The sequence below is a fragment of the Pelobates fuscus genome, chromosome 4, assembly GCF_036172605.1.
Source record: "Pelobates fuscus isolate aPelFus1 chromosome 4, aPelFus1.pri, whole genome shotgun sequence".
NCBI classification, from domain to species: domain Eukaryota; kingdom Metazoa; phylum Chordata; class Amphibia; order Anura; family Pelobatidae; genus Pelobates; species Pelobates fuscus.
The window spans coordinates 228,220,694-228,237,579 of record NC_086320.1 but is presented as its reverse complement, the minus strand read 5'-3'; the positions used below and the strand labels follow the sequence as shown (position 1 = coordinate 228,237,579).

Here is a 16,886-nt window from a genome sequence, read left to right as displayed (position 1 = left end):
ATATATACTGTGTATATCAACATATTACTCAAAACCAATGTACTAAAAATCAGTGTGCTAAAAGAGTTACACTCACGAGTCGGCTCTTAGGCTCCACCCCTTCCTCACAATGTAAACTTCACGTTCACCGTGACGTTATCGCATGCGCCATGCTTAGCTGCCTGAGTTGCTGGGAGTGGAGGGTGAAAAATCTGCTCTCTGTGTAACTCTATTAGCACATTGATTTTTAGCACATTGGTTTTGAGTAATATGTTGATATACACAGTATGTATTAAGCACCTTTGACATATAGGCACTTTTGTGTGGATTATAATTTTTTCCTAATTTCATTACAAGTACAATTGGTTTAGTTCTGAATCAAATTTCATCCGAATTTGAATATTCGGAAGCATACGAATTTCCGAATTGATGAAAACTAAAATGAAACTAAAAAGAACTAATTTGAAACAAATGAAAAAACTAATTATTTCAGATACATTTGTTTTCATAAGGATAGCAAATTAGAGAGTTATTCGCTAAGCAACTGAAAGAGCAAAATTAAGAAAAGGGCTTTTCCTTATTTTCTCTTTCATCAGTTTAGCAGATAGCTCCCTAATTATGTATCCTTATGTGGGGTTGCCATAAATAAGTTTAACAAACTAGAGAGGTATCTACTAAAGAACTGACAGAGCAAAATTAAGAAAATGGCTTTTCTTTATTTTGTTCTTTCATTGATTTAGTATAAAATAGCTTACTAATTTGGTATCCTTATGTAGGATCAACATAATTAAGGGAACATAATTAGAGAGGTATGTTCTAAACAACTGAAATATCAAAATTAAGAGGTTTTTTTCTTAATGTTGATATTGTAGCTGGTTAGTACTTAATTTGGTATCGTTACATAGGATTGCCATAATTATGGATAAGGTTACTAAATAAGGAAGTTATGTACTAAAGAACTGAAAAAGCTAAATTTTCCTCTTTCAGCATTTAAACTGTTAACTCCCTAAACTGGAACCCTTACCTGGGATTGCAATATTGAAAAATGTCAAACCATGGTGCTGCTTAGCAGATTGCTCATCATTTGGTAATTGGTATCCTTATGGAATTCCCATGTAAGGATAGGAAATTAAGCAGTTAAAGGGACACTCCAGGCACCTAGACCACTTCTGCCCATTGGAGTGGTCTGGGTGCCAACTCCCACTACTCTTAACCCTGCAAATGTAATTATTGCAAATTTTTTTATAAACTGCAATAATTACCTTGCAGGGTTAACTCCACCTCTAGTGGCTGTCTCGCCCACCAGCTGACGCAATCACTGGGAGGAGTGGCGGCAGAGGAAGAAGCAGCGACATGGGACATCGTCGCTGCCTCTGGTAAGTTACTGAAGGGGTTTTCACCCCTTCAGCAACCGGGGATTGGGGGGTGGGAGGGAGAGGGGACCTGCAGTGCCAGGAAAACGGATTGTTTTCCTGGCACTGGAGTTTCCCTTTAACCCCTTAAGGACACATGACATGTGTGGCATGTCATGATTCCCTTTTATTCCAGAAGTTTGGTCCTTAAGGGGTTAAACAGCTATAGTGCACGCATTGCTTTTCATGATTTTAACCCCTTAAGGACCAAACTTCTGGAATAAAAGGGTATCATGACATGTCACACATGTCATGTGTCCTTAAGGGGTTAATCAGCAGATGGCTCACTAAACTAGTATACAAATTTGAAAGTAAACAGAACATCAAGCGGAAAGATTAACACAAGCTAAAAATTATTTCCAGTGATTTATCCAATTCTACAATTTCCAGAGAAACAGTTCTCCTTTAACCCCTTAAGGACCAAACTTCTGGAATAAAAGGGAATCATGACATGTCACACACGTCATGTGTCCTTAAGGGGTTAAACTGTATACCAACTAGATGCTATACTTAGCATTTTCTAAAGTTTGCAATACAGTATATCAAGTTTAAAGCCCAGGACTTTCTCTTCCTTTGTAATGAAAAAAGTAAAGAAGGGTTCATTTTTCAATACATTTTTCAAAACTCTGTATTGAGATTCACTGAGCCTTGTAATCTGTTTTTGGTGCTTTATTATGATTACTTCACCACCAAATTGACTGGACACTCTAGGGAATGAGGCTATGTGAGTAAATGTAATAACAGAAGAAAAAAAATAAAAATTCTGCCAAAAATGTTTTACACCTTAAATTGCCCCTGCGGCTCATTGACAGCATAGGCTCTAGACTAGCAATAGCTATAAACATGTTTTCCTCGGGTGAGTATGTGTGGAGTATAAAATTTGTATGACTTTGAAAATCAAGTAAATTGAATTATGGTATACATTTCCTATTACACTGAGGAAATCCAAAATCCACTTCATTATGCAAAGCTACAAAGAAAGATTGCTCTGATCCAGCGAATGTGTTATATGTGGGAAAGGAATGAGAAATTGTATCTTATTCATGGGAAATCACCACAAAGGAGGCATAGACGATTTTAAAAATAATGGCTATTCTGTCTGAGAGGTGAAGGATCAATGTTCTGATTTTAGAGATGTCAGTTTGGATAATAGACTAAAATGGAAACTTTTATTGGCCTTTTTATTATTTTTGTGGTGAGTACAAACAAATGTACCCGTCTCCATAAAATTGAAGGTTTTAAATTACTGAGGCAATCAGTTATTTGAGGAAGCATTTACTGAGGTAGAAGTATTTCAGAATGATAAAGTTATGTTAGAGGTAAGCCCATGGCTGGTTTATAGACTGCTTATAACAAGGCTGGGGAGGAACTTAGTTAATGTAAATTTATTTAATTACCAATTAGAACAATACAGAAATCTTAAAAGGTGCAAAGGTCCAATTGGTAAAGAAGGACATAGATATCAGATTAGGTATTTGTCGTGAGGTACTGTTATAAATCATTTGCTGGTTTCCAAATTATAAATAATGTTTTAGCAATCCTTAATTTTAAGGACGTCATAATTTAATGTCTGAGGGTGCATGCTTCTTTTTTGTTTTATCTTATTTTGAAATTATTTGTGTTATTTAATGGTGCAGTATACATAGAGTGGACTTTTATTCCACTTTTATATATTAATCTGTGTGAACCTTTCCGATGATTGTGGTTTATATTTTTAAAATAAAATTGCAAAAAACATATACTATTGATTCTACTTCTCATTCTACTTACTCATGTACAATAATTTAGTAAACAAAATAAAAAATTCAAGGTTGCCTAATTAATTCACAATATGTATGATTTACTGTTAACGTTCAAATATATCTAATTCAGATTCAGATTACATGCACATACATACACATCGTTAAACACAAAACACGTATTGCATGACAATTTACCATTAAATCAATTTATAGATTGAATTTGAAGTCTATACTGAAGCAGAAGCATATCAGTGAAGGCATTAATAACATCAATGTGCTATTTATAGCTTACATTTCCTCATCCATTAACCAAAGTATCCACAGCCTGCCAGTAGCGATAACGTATTTGATAAAGGCAAGCGAGAAATAATTTTTTTACTAAACATTATGAATCTCATTTACACCTCCCTATTTTAGAGGTATATTTTCAATTTAACAGATGCTTTACAATATGACAGCTACATAAATGATTACATGTATATTCTCCAATGTAAATAAGCTATTCAGCAACATGAGAACAATTACTAGAAATGCCCAAGGATTTTCCTCGTAGTTGCCAGCATCATTTGTTCACTGGAAGCAATGCACATTAAATTATTAAATTACATTTGCGTTTTCTATTACAAATTGACAGTTAATGAAACTGTTTATGGTGACTTGAAAACATAGACCATCATGTATGTGTGATTGCAAATTCTCAGTTGTGCATATTTGTCAGTTAATGTGTATATATGTTTATGAGTAATCGAAACAGTAAGAATCCATGTGATTTAGGTTCCTTTCACTCACTCGTGGTATTTTGCTGATCCAATAACAAAAAAAACAATCAATGTCAATATCCTACCTTCATGCTTACAATGCCATCACTTATAACAATGTCCTGTCAGTTTATCCCTCCAAATGTGGGCTCTCATGTTACATTTACCTGGCACTGAGGCCACTTTTCCTTACCCTTCCAAAACATGAATGGTGGATTAGAAAGTTTTCATAGCCCTGCCATCCACTTTGAAGATGTGCAGGAGATGTAGGGGAAACATTTAGACACAATGGTGCTTAAAATGCACACTATACACTATACTCATGGGCCTGTGGCAACTGTGAAGCATGATCAGAGACAATAATTCATTCTTGTGTGCCGCATCTGTTAGTACATTGGTCTGAGCCTCACTTCAGCAATATACAAAAGGTTTGAGCTCGATCAGATTTCCATGAGCTTTTATGTACTCTGAATTTCACACTCGGAAAGTACATAGAAGGCTTCTATGTGTTTTGCATAGTTTTGCTAAGCTATTGGAAGACATTGTCAGAATAATTGCATGGTGTGGTACTCAAAACTGCAAGAAAATTAGTTTGGTGTTGATTCTAACTAAATATATCTCTTCTAATTCATACATAGTTACAAATTTACATAGCTGAAAAGAGACTTGCGTCCATCAAGTTCAGCCTTCAACTGAACTTTTTTACACTAAAAATCATAATTACAATTACATATAAATAAGTATCTTCCACTAAATGAATCCAAAAGTATGCTTCTCTTGTTTCCTGATCTGAAGAAGCCGATGATTAGATGAAACGTGTCATCTGACTAGGGGTAGACATCATCACGCAAACTCCACCTCCTGGAAGTATCCCGATCGAGAGTACAGCCAGCCCTGGAATGTGTGCAACACGAAACACAGAAAAACCGGCGGTTACACTTTTCTTTACCTATCTACATTGGCTACAGTGAAAGTCTGTGCTTTTGGCCATTACAGTTAGAGCAGACTTTTCTGCTCTACATTTGTGAGTTGATTTCCAATTTATTTTGCATTTTGGTTATTTTTATCTTACAATATTATACTATATGCTATTTTGTTTCCTTTTTATGTTCCTCATTTGGAGCTGTATTTTACCTCATCAATGTCTTTAGTATAAGTTGTTACTAATTATACGCACTAAATCACTTTGAGTGTTTGTTGCCTTTTAGATTGCACTTTTATACATAAATATTTTGCACATATATGCGGATTGTCAGCATATTTTGAGTAGGATATTGCACTTTTGTACTGTATATGTTGTGCCGCAAAATTACAGCCAATCTTTTTGAATAGGCACTTAATTTATAATATATAGTGCACCATTTTTATCTGTTTTTATTGTATTTGGAGTGTTTTGGGCTACCACGCAGTATAGGTGCTGCTTTATTCCTAAAAAGTTTTTGTTTATTGTTTTATGTATTGATCTAATTTTAAGCGCCATTCTTTCACTTGTTTATTTGATTGCTATTTTCCTGTTTCCTATCATGGGGAAAAGGCAAGCACTCAACACTTCCACATTTGATGTTCTCAAATCAATTGAGTTTTAAGTGTGAGAGGAATCAAAAATACCCTCACTTAACAGATGACTAGCAGAATATGACCTGCATGTCATGACATTTATAATGGTCATCATTCCAGAAAGTGCAGAGCTGTAGCTTGCTAGTAGTCTCATGAGTATAACTTTACAAGTACTTTTATTTGTGGAACATGACTTGAAACATAAAAAAAAATAAAAAAAATTGACAGTTTAGTCCTCTCAAATAAAAAAGTGTTGAAATAACTTTTTAACACTACATGAATAATTATCAATAATATATGGAAAGTATATTTCGGTTTGACACAGTAATCGGTGAGTTTATTGCCCATCATCTTATATGTTTACAATGCACAAAAGGAGGTTCACATTTTTGCACTTCTACAGCACATGTCTGGTACTAAAGATTATGGAAGGTTCATAATCTGAAACACTTTAATCAGCACATTTAGAGATTCCCTCAATAGAGATGTCCCGAACAGTTCGCCGGGAACTGTTCGCCAGCGAACATAGCTTGTTCGCGGTCGCCGCAGCAGGCGAACATTTGCGATGTTCGGTCCGCTCCCTATTCGTCATCAGTAAACTTTGACCCTGTACCTCACAGTCAGCAGACACATTCCAGCCAATCAGCAGCAGACCCTCCCTCCCAGACCCTCCCACGTCCATGACGAATAGGGGGCGGACCGAACATTGCATATGTTCTCCCGCCGCGGCGACCGCGATCAAGCTATGTTCGCCGGCGAACATTTCCCGGTGAACTGTTTGGGACATCTCTATCCCTCAATGCAAATGTCCATTTTACTAACATTAACCTCAGGCTAGGTAGTAAGAGATCCAGTCCTATTTGTATCTAGATTATTTCCCAACTGTACATGAAGACCTGGTAGTCAGGTCTACAGTTTTATCCTGAAATGGATTTGACATTTCATATTAAATAGGAAATTGTATTAGTGCATTAATTGCTCTAGCTTCCCTTATTTGCCCTCAATATACAAAAGATGATGAAATATGTTTCATCCTGCTATTTATATATTTGTCTGAGCTTCATCTAACAAATATGCATGAAAAAGGGACAGCAGTATCCTGAATGTTTGCAAAATATACCTCTTCTGTTTGCCAATAAAGGTAACACATTTTTTTTTGTTATTTTATTCTAATTCAGTTAACTGGATAGCACAGTACAAATAAAACAAAAACACACACACATGTATATATGAAAGGCTTCTTAAGGGTGCCAGATCGCTCCCCATTATTGTTCAGTCTGGCAATTTGCATACTGTGACTTTCACCATTTACCTACCTTCAACTCATGGGAACGCTTACCGGGTCTTGTAGCCCCTGGTCGTTCATTTCACTGTCTTCCAAATGCTCCGGAGCCACGACGGGATACCCACAACTGCTCCAGTTGCTTTGTTAACTGATTTGACAAAACCATGAGTTGAGCCACCTGTCGCGCCTCAGTTGCGATCGCTCAGCGTCATCCTGGGCCTGCTCTATGCTTTACTCTCATCCGTATGTATCTGATTAGGCTACATTACTATCTTTCGGCTAATTCGGCTGTTCATAACTCACGTAGGTTTAGCGGGCTTTCCGGAACATGCGCACGAACACACTTGTTCGGCTCAATATGTATGAACACCAAGTTGTTATATTTCTCATACAGTTAATTCGTAATAAGGAAAATTAATGGATTTTCCTTATTCTCTGAACATTTGGGTATATACGAAATTAGCCCAATACAAGGGCAGTTTTTTATGTTTAGAACCAAATGCCCTATTTTAGCAGAAGGTTTTACACAAAAATCATACAAAATGTTTTTAATTCATTATTTTGGCTAAATACTGCATGTTACATGTTATATGTAGTGGTCAGTTTCGATATTGCACGGGTATATATATTCGAAGTTTGTCTGATATTTCAAAGTGATATTTAATTCAGGTCTAACAAGCGCATTCCTTAAATATTTATTTTTCACACTTTATCAGTGAATCCTGATGTTTCTCTTTGTAGGTGATTAGGTTAGTGGTTATAGTTATTCCAGCCACACCTGGCCATCATTTTCTAGTCCTTACGGTTTATTTTCTACATTACTAGGTTATCAGCAATTTTTAAACTTAATCATACGAAGGTTTAAAATTCTTTGTTTTGGTTAATGCTGAATGTTTACATGTCGGCCTCTAGTGGGCAGTGTTTATATTATACAGTATGTGTCTATACTTTAAGTTAGTCTTATATTTGTTCAAGATAGTTTTTAATTTAGGTAAAGCAAACACATTGCTTGTTCATCATTTTCATGTTTATCAGTAGATGCTGACGATACGCTGTTTCACTTAAGTGACGCTATAAAGTTTTCACTCGATTAAGCCTATAAATCAAGCATGTCAAACTTGCGGCCCGCGGGCCGAATGCGACCCACATGGACCATCTTTGCAGCCTGGCGAGCCGCGAGACATGCTGGTGTTATAGCAGAGTAGTCACCTGCTTTCCCCACATTGCAGGTGCCTACTCTGCTAAAACTTACCTGTCCGGGGAGGAGGGCCAGTGAGGGAGCTCAGTGTTCCTGCTCCTTTCTGCTCCCTCACGCGCTGTCTGTAGTGAAGCCGGGTGTATATCCAGCATCTACACCATACAACCTGCACCTTTGTTACTATTATTCCACCTCTATGTAGGTCTATGATTTCTTGTATAGGTTTCTTTATTCTGGGGAGTCCGGGTCAATGACACTTAACTGGAGATTAGAGGTTTTCTCTAGTTCTGTGTAGTAAGTGACCCACAATTCTTGCCTTGGTGTATAATTATATTTATTTTACTAAGTTTAGAATCCTTATCCCTAATCTCCTGTTATTGTGGCTGCCTTACACTGCTTACCTCAATTCTACTCAAGTATATAGTATACTCTCTTGACATATTACCAAGTTTCTTGCCTCTTATACGGCACTAATATTTTATCTTATGTCTGATCTGTACCTTCAAGGAGGTCCTGGGTTGCGCCACGCATATGCTCCTCGTATATTTCATTATATCATTAATTTAATTAATTGGAACTACTACTTTCACTTGTACCTTATACAATGCTAGTTAGGTAGGTCTGTTACAGATTATCGAGTTGGGTCCACGAACTGGCCCTTACATCTCACACGTGTGTTTCACCATCATATCTTTAGGTGCTAGTTATTTAAGATTTACGGCACTACCTCCTACTTATGGTTGAACCTATCTTCGCTACTTATCCTGTAGGCATACCAGGATACCTATGTTTTTACGTAACAGATTACAATTCCTACAATGTCTCATTACCCCTATACACCTTCTTGTGTCAAACCGCATTACTGATTACTCATTCTCAGGTTCGTTAACAATTACACATACTTATTCGATTCCTTGCCCTGCCTCCCTTAGTTAGCTTCCTTACTGGCGTCAGGGCACCAGGAGTCCAATAGCTAATACTCTGTCAGGCCTCTATGACTTACGTTAGTGGTCCTGGAAGGCCAACACCCATCTTCATACTTGGAGGTACTACGTCCATTGGCCCAACTCACAGTTAATCGCCTCACATGGTGGCATAGAAAGGGCCTCACCTGTCACTCCCATTCCATTGTATGCTTTAAAAATCACACAGAGACCGACAACCCGTCACAATGTCCAGTGGCCAGGAAATCCACTTGTGCCAAAGCATAGATAGAGCCAAGTTTAATGGTTTCGCCACTTGGCAATAGTCAGTAAGCCAGTATGTTATGAGGGTATACACAACATATCATATATATATATATGCAACATATCTCAACGACAAGTATATGGTAAGTCCTGTCCCTACCTAGCACTCCTACTGGGTCTGATACAACGTCACGCAAGGGACATGGCTAGTCGTACTTCTATTGATCTTGGACTACACCTCGCATCACTGCTGAACTTTTGAATGGCACATAAGGTACTAGCAACGGCTATATAAAATAAATGATCAAATCACAAACATATATACATATATATAGCTAACGCTGAATGGACTTTTAGAAGGGAGACAACTGCTTAGTGTTAGAACTGTGTCTTGTATTAGAAACCTACCCTGTTGTATAATTATACTAAGCAAATTTATAAAACTTGCACGTAAGTTAGTGAGACCTGCCAAATTAATGGTGTTTAAAGTTATGTGCCAAGTACTTTTAGGTAGAGGTAAGTTCCTTCTGTTATAATAATACTGTATTAAGGATATCATGGGGTAAACTATGTTAGGTAAGTATAGTAGCTGGTTATCAGTACACAAATAGGCCTATCATTACAATACCATTCTGGTAGTGGCCATTAGCAGGTTAGATACAGAATGAAATAGCAGGTTAGATATAGAATTTTGATTTCAGGTATTCAACATTACATTTCATTTACGTGCATATCAAATTCAAGACCTCACTCTGTTCTCCTTTACGTCTTACAAATACATTTGCAACTCTGACTCTAACAAGGTGTTGTCTCTTTACGCTGACCCACGCTGGGTGCTCCATATGCATTCAAGCATACGTTACATAACTCAATATTCAGTACATGTTTCTGTATGTTCAAGGGGCCCAACAGGATATTGACACTCTGTCTACATCTCAAGTACACTAGGATACACATTGCATGCGTTACCACGCAGATATGGGATATATCTATTGTGCTAATAATTAGGTTAAGCCACTCCCTCCTCATACATAGAAGCTGCTATGTTCATTCAGGGCGATTTTCACTACTAGTACAATTCAACTTCACATCTAAGCATAAGCATCACAGCATGCCTCTTTCAGCTAATAGTATTGGGCCCCTTACTAAAACATATCATTTTCTATACTATGCCATTCAATTTGGCTCCCCTGAATTGCAGGTATCACAACTGACTGGATCAGTGTTATGCCTGACTTGAAGCTGTAGATAAGCACAATATACATATCTACATTTGTAAGTATATAGGTAGGTATATGGTGGGTGGGGGTGTCTGTATGTGAGTATATGTACATATGTATATATATGAATGCTCGAGTGTATTGACAAACGCTCTGGTTCATATATTTAGTTATATTGTTTTCACGGTCATGTTGGTATTATGCAACTAAGTTATCCTCGATTCCTATTACATAACTCAAGGGTCGTTCAATTATTCTGGCTCACCTATGTAATATCTTACGTGCCTACGTGTGCCTTGAGCAGATCTTGAAATATGCACTTAATGAGAATATTGACTTGGTCAACTGCTATTAACTACTTTCTTGATAGAGGACCATATCCCAGGAATTGACAACTTTGTCACTGATCATGTATCTTATTCTCCATTACAAGCTTTCGGCAGAGACCTATCTCATTGACACGGCACCTATTGAACCACACACAATCATGACATAAATACCGCCACTTATTCAGCTTTCTTTGGTTCCTCAGTTCAAGAGAATTTACTTCCATGTACGTCACTTCGCTAGACTACATTAAGATATATCAACATAACAGACAAGACCACTACATATTACTGTAAGGAAACCAAGTATATGTAAACCTCCTTCGGTAGTTTCCTCCCGAACCGACAGAGCCTAGTATATATAGCTCTCCATTTGGTAGTTGCAATAGACGAAATCCATATGAAATACCAATAGCTTTACAAGATAATTCCCTTAGTAAAGCATACAAATTCCAAATAACAGCCGAAGTCAAGAAGAAGGGTACAAGATGAACTGGCTTTAATTAACACACACAGGCTTTTATGCAAGTCCCCATGCAAGGGGACATCCCACAGGGAGGGACAAAATATAACCAATCCTGTACAGTAAAAACATAAAACACACACCAGCACAAACATATAATTCCCTCCCCTAGCCCTGGAGATAATCAAGTCTGATAATGTAATAACTTGATTATCTCCAGGCAGAAAAATCACTATTCTCCCCAATATCTGGAACACCCCTTTATACATGGGGTATCCCCACAAATAATAGGTCCCCTCTTAGCCCCGATCTGGGTGACCAACATATTCAAATTTCACCCAGATCGGTTCAGGGGTTCTCAAAAACCATGGAAGTCCTTTGTGACCGGTTCACCATGGGTGGGCTGCCCAAAATAGTTCCACAAGTTTGGGTGATTTTGCCGGTCACTTTAGAAAAAGGAGAAAAATGAATAAAAGTACCGAATGGATTCCCCTGGCTCCTAGCAGCGATTGTTCCCCTCATTCGTATGCACAACCGTACCGAATAGCGCTCTTCTAGCTAATCGGTACATATAGATCCAGCGTTCGTGTGTTTGAGACCGGTGTTCGGGAAGTCGAGTGTCCGATTTTAGTTCCAGACACTCGATGACCAAGTCCCGCTGCCTTTGTTCGTATGAAAAAAGATGTCCGCGGTTTTCTCAGCCACGTGGCGTTCGGTAGTACGAACGCTGGGCGCACACGTAGAGGGTTTAATTGACGCAGGCTTTGAAGTTAAATGAGCCAGGGGGTGGTCTTTGTTCGGTAGTTCCATCTACCGAAGGGAAATACTGAATAAAAGGGTAATTTCTTCACAATTACCCTTAAGCCATACCAAATCTAGCATAATCCCTCATTACCCTACCTACCATAACCAACAGTGCCCAGTATTAATCATGAATAACTTAATATTCTTAAATACGCCAAGTCTTCCGTAACATGTATATGTATTATATAGCAACATGCTTAATTTGTTGGCTGTATAAGCCTGTATGGTATAATCTTTTTACCCTCTTTTCATTTTATTGTCGGTTCTGGCACACCACAACCGACTTTTTCATATTACTATATGTCTTATACAGGGACCTCACATACCTACTTCTAATATGCTCATTACGGCTTTTGATGCCACGACCATTTTCTTAAATGTCAGTAAAGAGAAAATATCTTAGATAACATAGAATTAGTCAATTCTAGTCACAAAAAAATAAAGAAATAAATCACCTGACAAAACAATTAAATCGCTCAGGTGGTCTTTAATGGTAAGGAACTTCTGTCTATTTGTTAAAACAAGTAATAAGCTTTTACTTTACATACTGCTTTAACAAATATGAAGAAGAGTATTTTTTCATCTTCAAGGGCTGAATTCATGAAATAAGTCACATTACTCATAGACTCAGTTTTAATGAATATTCTCCATGAGGGAAAGAACATTCAGCCATGCACGCAGTGGAAAGTATTGAAAAGAGCATTTAGAGAAAGTACTGGCAATGACACAAAGATAGATTTAAATTAAAACATTTTTTTTTGTTTTGTATAATACATTACTTTAAGGCATTATACACTGAGTGTAATACATTGTTGAGAACCTGTCTGATCCAAATGCTAAACTGTTAAAATCAGACAATTTATTTATTAGGTGTCAATACATTTTCATTTATTGCCTTTAAAAGACTAAAGCCACTTTGATAAAATGAAGATGCTCTGCCATATTTTCTTTGAACACTTGCAGGGCCTGCATCAATATCATCTAATTGTCTTTTTTTACAAAGCGTCAATGATCCAGAACAGTCGATTTTACCATTTTGAATTCTGTGAAAAATGAATTTGTTTTCCATTTCTTTGGATATGCTACATTCACGCTTATCAGCAACTTATACCTCCCTGACTACTGGCTGTTTCATAATTAATTTGTGTGAAACACAGTAACGAACTGTATCTATATTAAATTCTTGATTGTAAAGTGTATTACAGCAAAATCATTAATCACAGTGTATATAGTGTTTAACTTATCATTAATGCATTCATAAAAAATAAGAAAAATGTTTAGCAGTTTTACAAAACATTTTCAAATTTTTGTTTTGTTTTTTCTATTTTTTTTAGCACTTGTTTGCCAGAATAATTATATTAAATATTTTTTTGAATATTCAGAGGTTTTCTGGATAACATACATTTTGTAGACAAAATCAGTAGAAGGAACAAACCTGGTTCTAAAATTGATGCAAGCTTCCTGTCGTATATTAAGGAGGAATTGTGGATTGTCAAAAAAAAATAAAAGAAAATGCCAGAATGATGCACAACCTCAGTGTCCAAGAATTGGTGACATTAGGTATTTCCATAGCTCACAGTTTTCTCTCACAGTTTATTGATGTTCTAATATTCTCTTATATACTTAGCCTGCAAAAAATAACTACCCTCTGTGTACCCTATAATTGCCAATAGCAATTAATTGAAAAACCTTGGAGTTGGCTGAGTCTTCTATACTTAGCCAACTGAAGAGCTCTGAGTTATTTTTTTATGCAGTTTGTTTTAGTATTTTTCTGGACATGATTTAATATATCTTTTAACCAAAAAATTGTTTTGACTGAAGAAGAAACATAGATGAATGCTATGTTTCAGAAAGAAAAAGGCAATTTGCTTACTAGTGTTAAATGCTGGTATGTACCGGTCATGTTTTGTTTTGTCCTGAGTTTTTGTCAGATGAAATGGTGGCATTACACCCACACGCAGAGAGGATTTGTCTCTCTTTGAATATATAATTAACCATTTTTCTATGCTTTGCATTATGCTGGAAAAAATGCATATATTTTTTTTCTTCCCAGGCAACTAGTTAATCAACCCATTTATCTAACCTCTTCCAACCAAGAAACTCATAGCTATACAGTCATGAATACTTTATAATGATGCAAAATAAGTAATATGCATGACATAAATTACGGATCAAAACATATAGAAAACCCCTCCTTGAAATAAGTAGATTATTTTTTTTAATCCTATTACTTAATTACTTAATCATATTACTTTACCACACGTATTTGTTTACATAGGTAGCTATTTATTTAAAATGTAAGATTCATAATAAGCACATAAACATTGGATACCATTTCATTTACATGTTGAAAGAGCTATTGAGTGATAACCAAAAATTAAAATGATGTAAATTTCACATATTTACATATTTGTTTTTATCAATTAATCCTTAACAGACATATTGCAGGGGTAAAATCTTAATTATGTTATAGCAATATTTGAGAAATATTTATATAGAAACATAAATAACACTTATGTTACAAACAGGCAATGGATTCTCAACATTGAACCACCAGATAATTATTAGGATAATAAAATACAAAAATCTATTATATTTTTTATTGGAGAAAACTATTGACATTAAATACTATAGAGACGGTTCACTTGCAGATTTTGATCATGCATGTTATACATGTAGTATTGTTTCTTCCTCCTTCCTTCCCCCATGACAGACTCATTGATAATGAATGATGTCTATCTGCAACACCTTGGTATGGTTAGAACTTACAGTTTGCAAAAAATGACCATTCAAAAACAGACCTTAGATATGCTCAGTCTGCTTCTAGAGTTGATTTCTATTTATGATAAACTGCTTAAAAAGTAGCCCAGTACTATAGTATGAGGCTTGCAATGTAAAGGTTGTGTGTCCAATCCTCCCCATGTGAGATTAGTTTCTTTATTTTTCCTTTGTTAAATGTATTGTAACTACTTAGATATTTATATTAAAATGCCACAATATGTGTATTGTCTTTTGTACAAATGTCCATTAGACTAAAATAATTTACTTATTGAGATTCTGCAGTGTAAACATTTTAGAATGGATTTGTTTAAATATATTTTTTTTATGATGGTATTTGTAAACTAATATATTAATGCATATTACATTTCAAATATATTTGTTTTTCTCTTATTCCACAAATTATTCCCCCCGGCCCCCCAAAAATTATGCCCACATAAGGCATAATCCAAACTACATAGATGAAACAACCAGACCATAGGATGAGGAATTATATATGTAAAATGCTAAAACTTTATAGGCAATCATGGAAAATGCTTTCGGAAATGTACATAAATATTTTAAATACATCTAAACATGTCTTAACATGTTTCTAACTGATACTATACTTACCAAAAGCTGTCCAGCAAAACATATGAGGAGAATGAATGCCAACAACAAAAATGCAACCCCAAAAGAAATTCCAAGAATCGATGTTCTGGAAGAAGAAGTGTTTTATATCAATAACTATCCAGCACATTTTTAGATACACAAAATTTTTAAAGAAACACATTAATCACCAAGACAGAAGAAACTGTATGTAACTATAATTACCTTTTACAAATATATCAACATATAAAAAATCTCATCAAAGCAACACATTATCTTTATGAAGAAAATCAAAGTTATAGATAAGAGCTCAAGATAGTAGCATACATTAAATACACCAACATCACATTTATTATCATTCCATGTATTATTAAACTATCAAGAGGCTGGGCTTTCTGTTTTACAGCATACATATTTCCCATATTTTTCTCTTAAAAATTGTAAATAATTTACCACAGCTGAGTTAAGTTCAAAATAATATAGCTCCCTTAGCATTAGTTTTCCTTCTTTACCTAGTAAGACCATTAAGCTTCCACAAAAGAAAATGCGTAATGAGAAATGAGAAAAATTAATATACGGTGGAAACGTTGGATTGGCTATTGTGATGGTGACCCTGATGCAGGTTGTTAAAGTTCTATGAGAACAAGCTGATTAAATAAAGAAATGTGATTATGGTTTATAAAAATCAATGTGTGATAAGGTCAATAAGGTATTACGTTATGAAAGATGGTTTTCCTTAGTCCTGTGATGGAACAGAAGCATTACGTTAAATTTCACAACACATTTTAATGCGACATTATAAATCATTGTTTAGGTTTTATTTGTATATAATATATTTAATTTTTGGAATAATATGTGTGTATTAGAAAGACACATTATTAGCTAACTTAATATCTGATATTTTATGTGACTAAATTACTTCATACTAATACTATAATTTGGATGCTGTTCTTGATAGCAAAGAGTGTTACAATGGAATTGATTTTTTGTATCAGGATCAATATTTAGAAAAAAAAGTTTAAACTGAAGTATTGGAGCACATCATATCCAATAATTATAAAGCCAGTACTTACTTTGGTAATACTAAAATTTGTACAATGAAGATACAGAAGAATATAAGACAGGCACATGTCACATAATACTTGAAGGCTGGAAGCGTTGTCGCCCTGTACTAAAATAAATAAAATATTAATTATTATGACATTAAATGTTTTGTGATTTATTTATTTTTGTTAACTGGCATATCTGCAATAACAGTAAAAAGTTTACAATGATTTAGTATACTTCTGAACTATCACAACTTTTATTTTTTATTTTTTTATGTTGTTTGATACACTTGGAAATTTAATTTATATAAAATATTATCTTTTTAATGAACAAAAATATTGAAATGCACTATATGCCATAGCATATGCATTTTGGTCAATAGATATAAAAATGTGGTGTGAATTAAAATAATGAGCATTTATATAGTTTTCACAGTAAATGTATTTTAACAAAGAGATTCCCAGGCACTCAGAGTGTTAAAGCCGCAGGCAGATTTATTGAAACAAAAAAGGCAGCCTTTTTTGTTTCAATAAATCTGCCTG

At 35.3% G+C, this 16,886-nt stretch overlaps 1 protein-coding gene across 1 annotated transcript in view; it reads right to left on the bottom strand.

The window, feature by feature from the left end:
* The window catches only part of ADCY2 (adenylate cyclase 2), a 1,028,223-nt gene that overhangs the window by 204,425 nt on the left and 806,912 nt on the right, over nucleotides 1–16,886 (bottom strand). The window contains exons 14-15 of the mRNA XM_063451927.1: nucleotides 16,371–16,468; nucleotides 15,322–15,406 (exon numbers count right to left, since the gene is read on the bottom strand). Of these exons, the coding sequence (XP_063307997.1) occupies nucleotides 15,322–15,406; nucleotides 16,371–16,468 (183 nt within the window). The remainder of the gene's footprint in view (nucleotides 1–15,321; nucleotides 15,407–16,370; nucleotides 16,469–16,886) is intronic.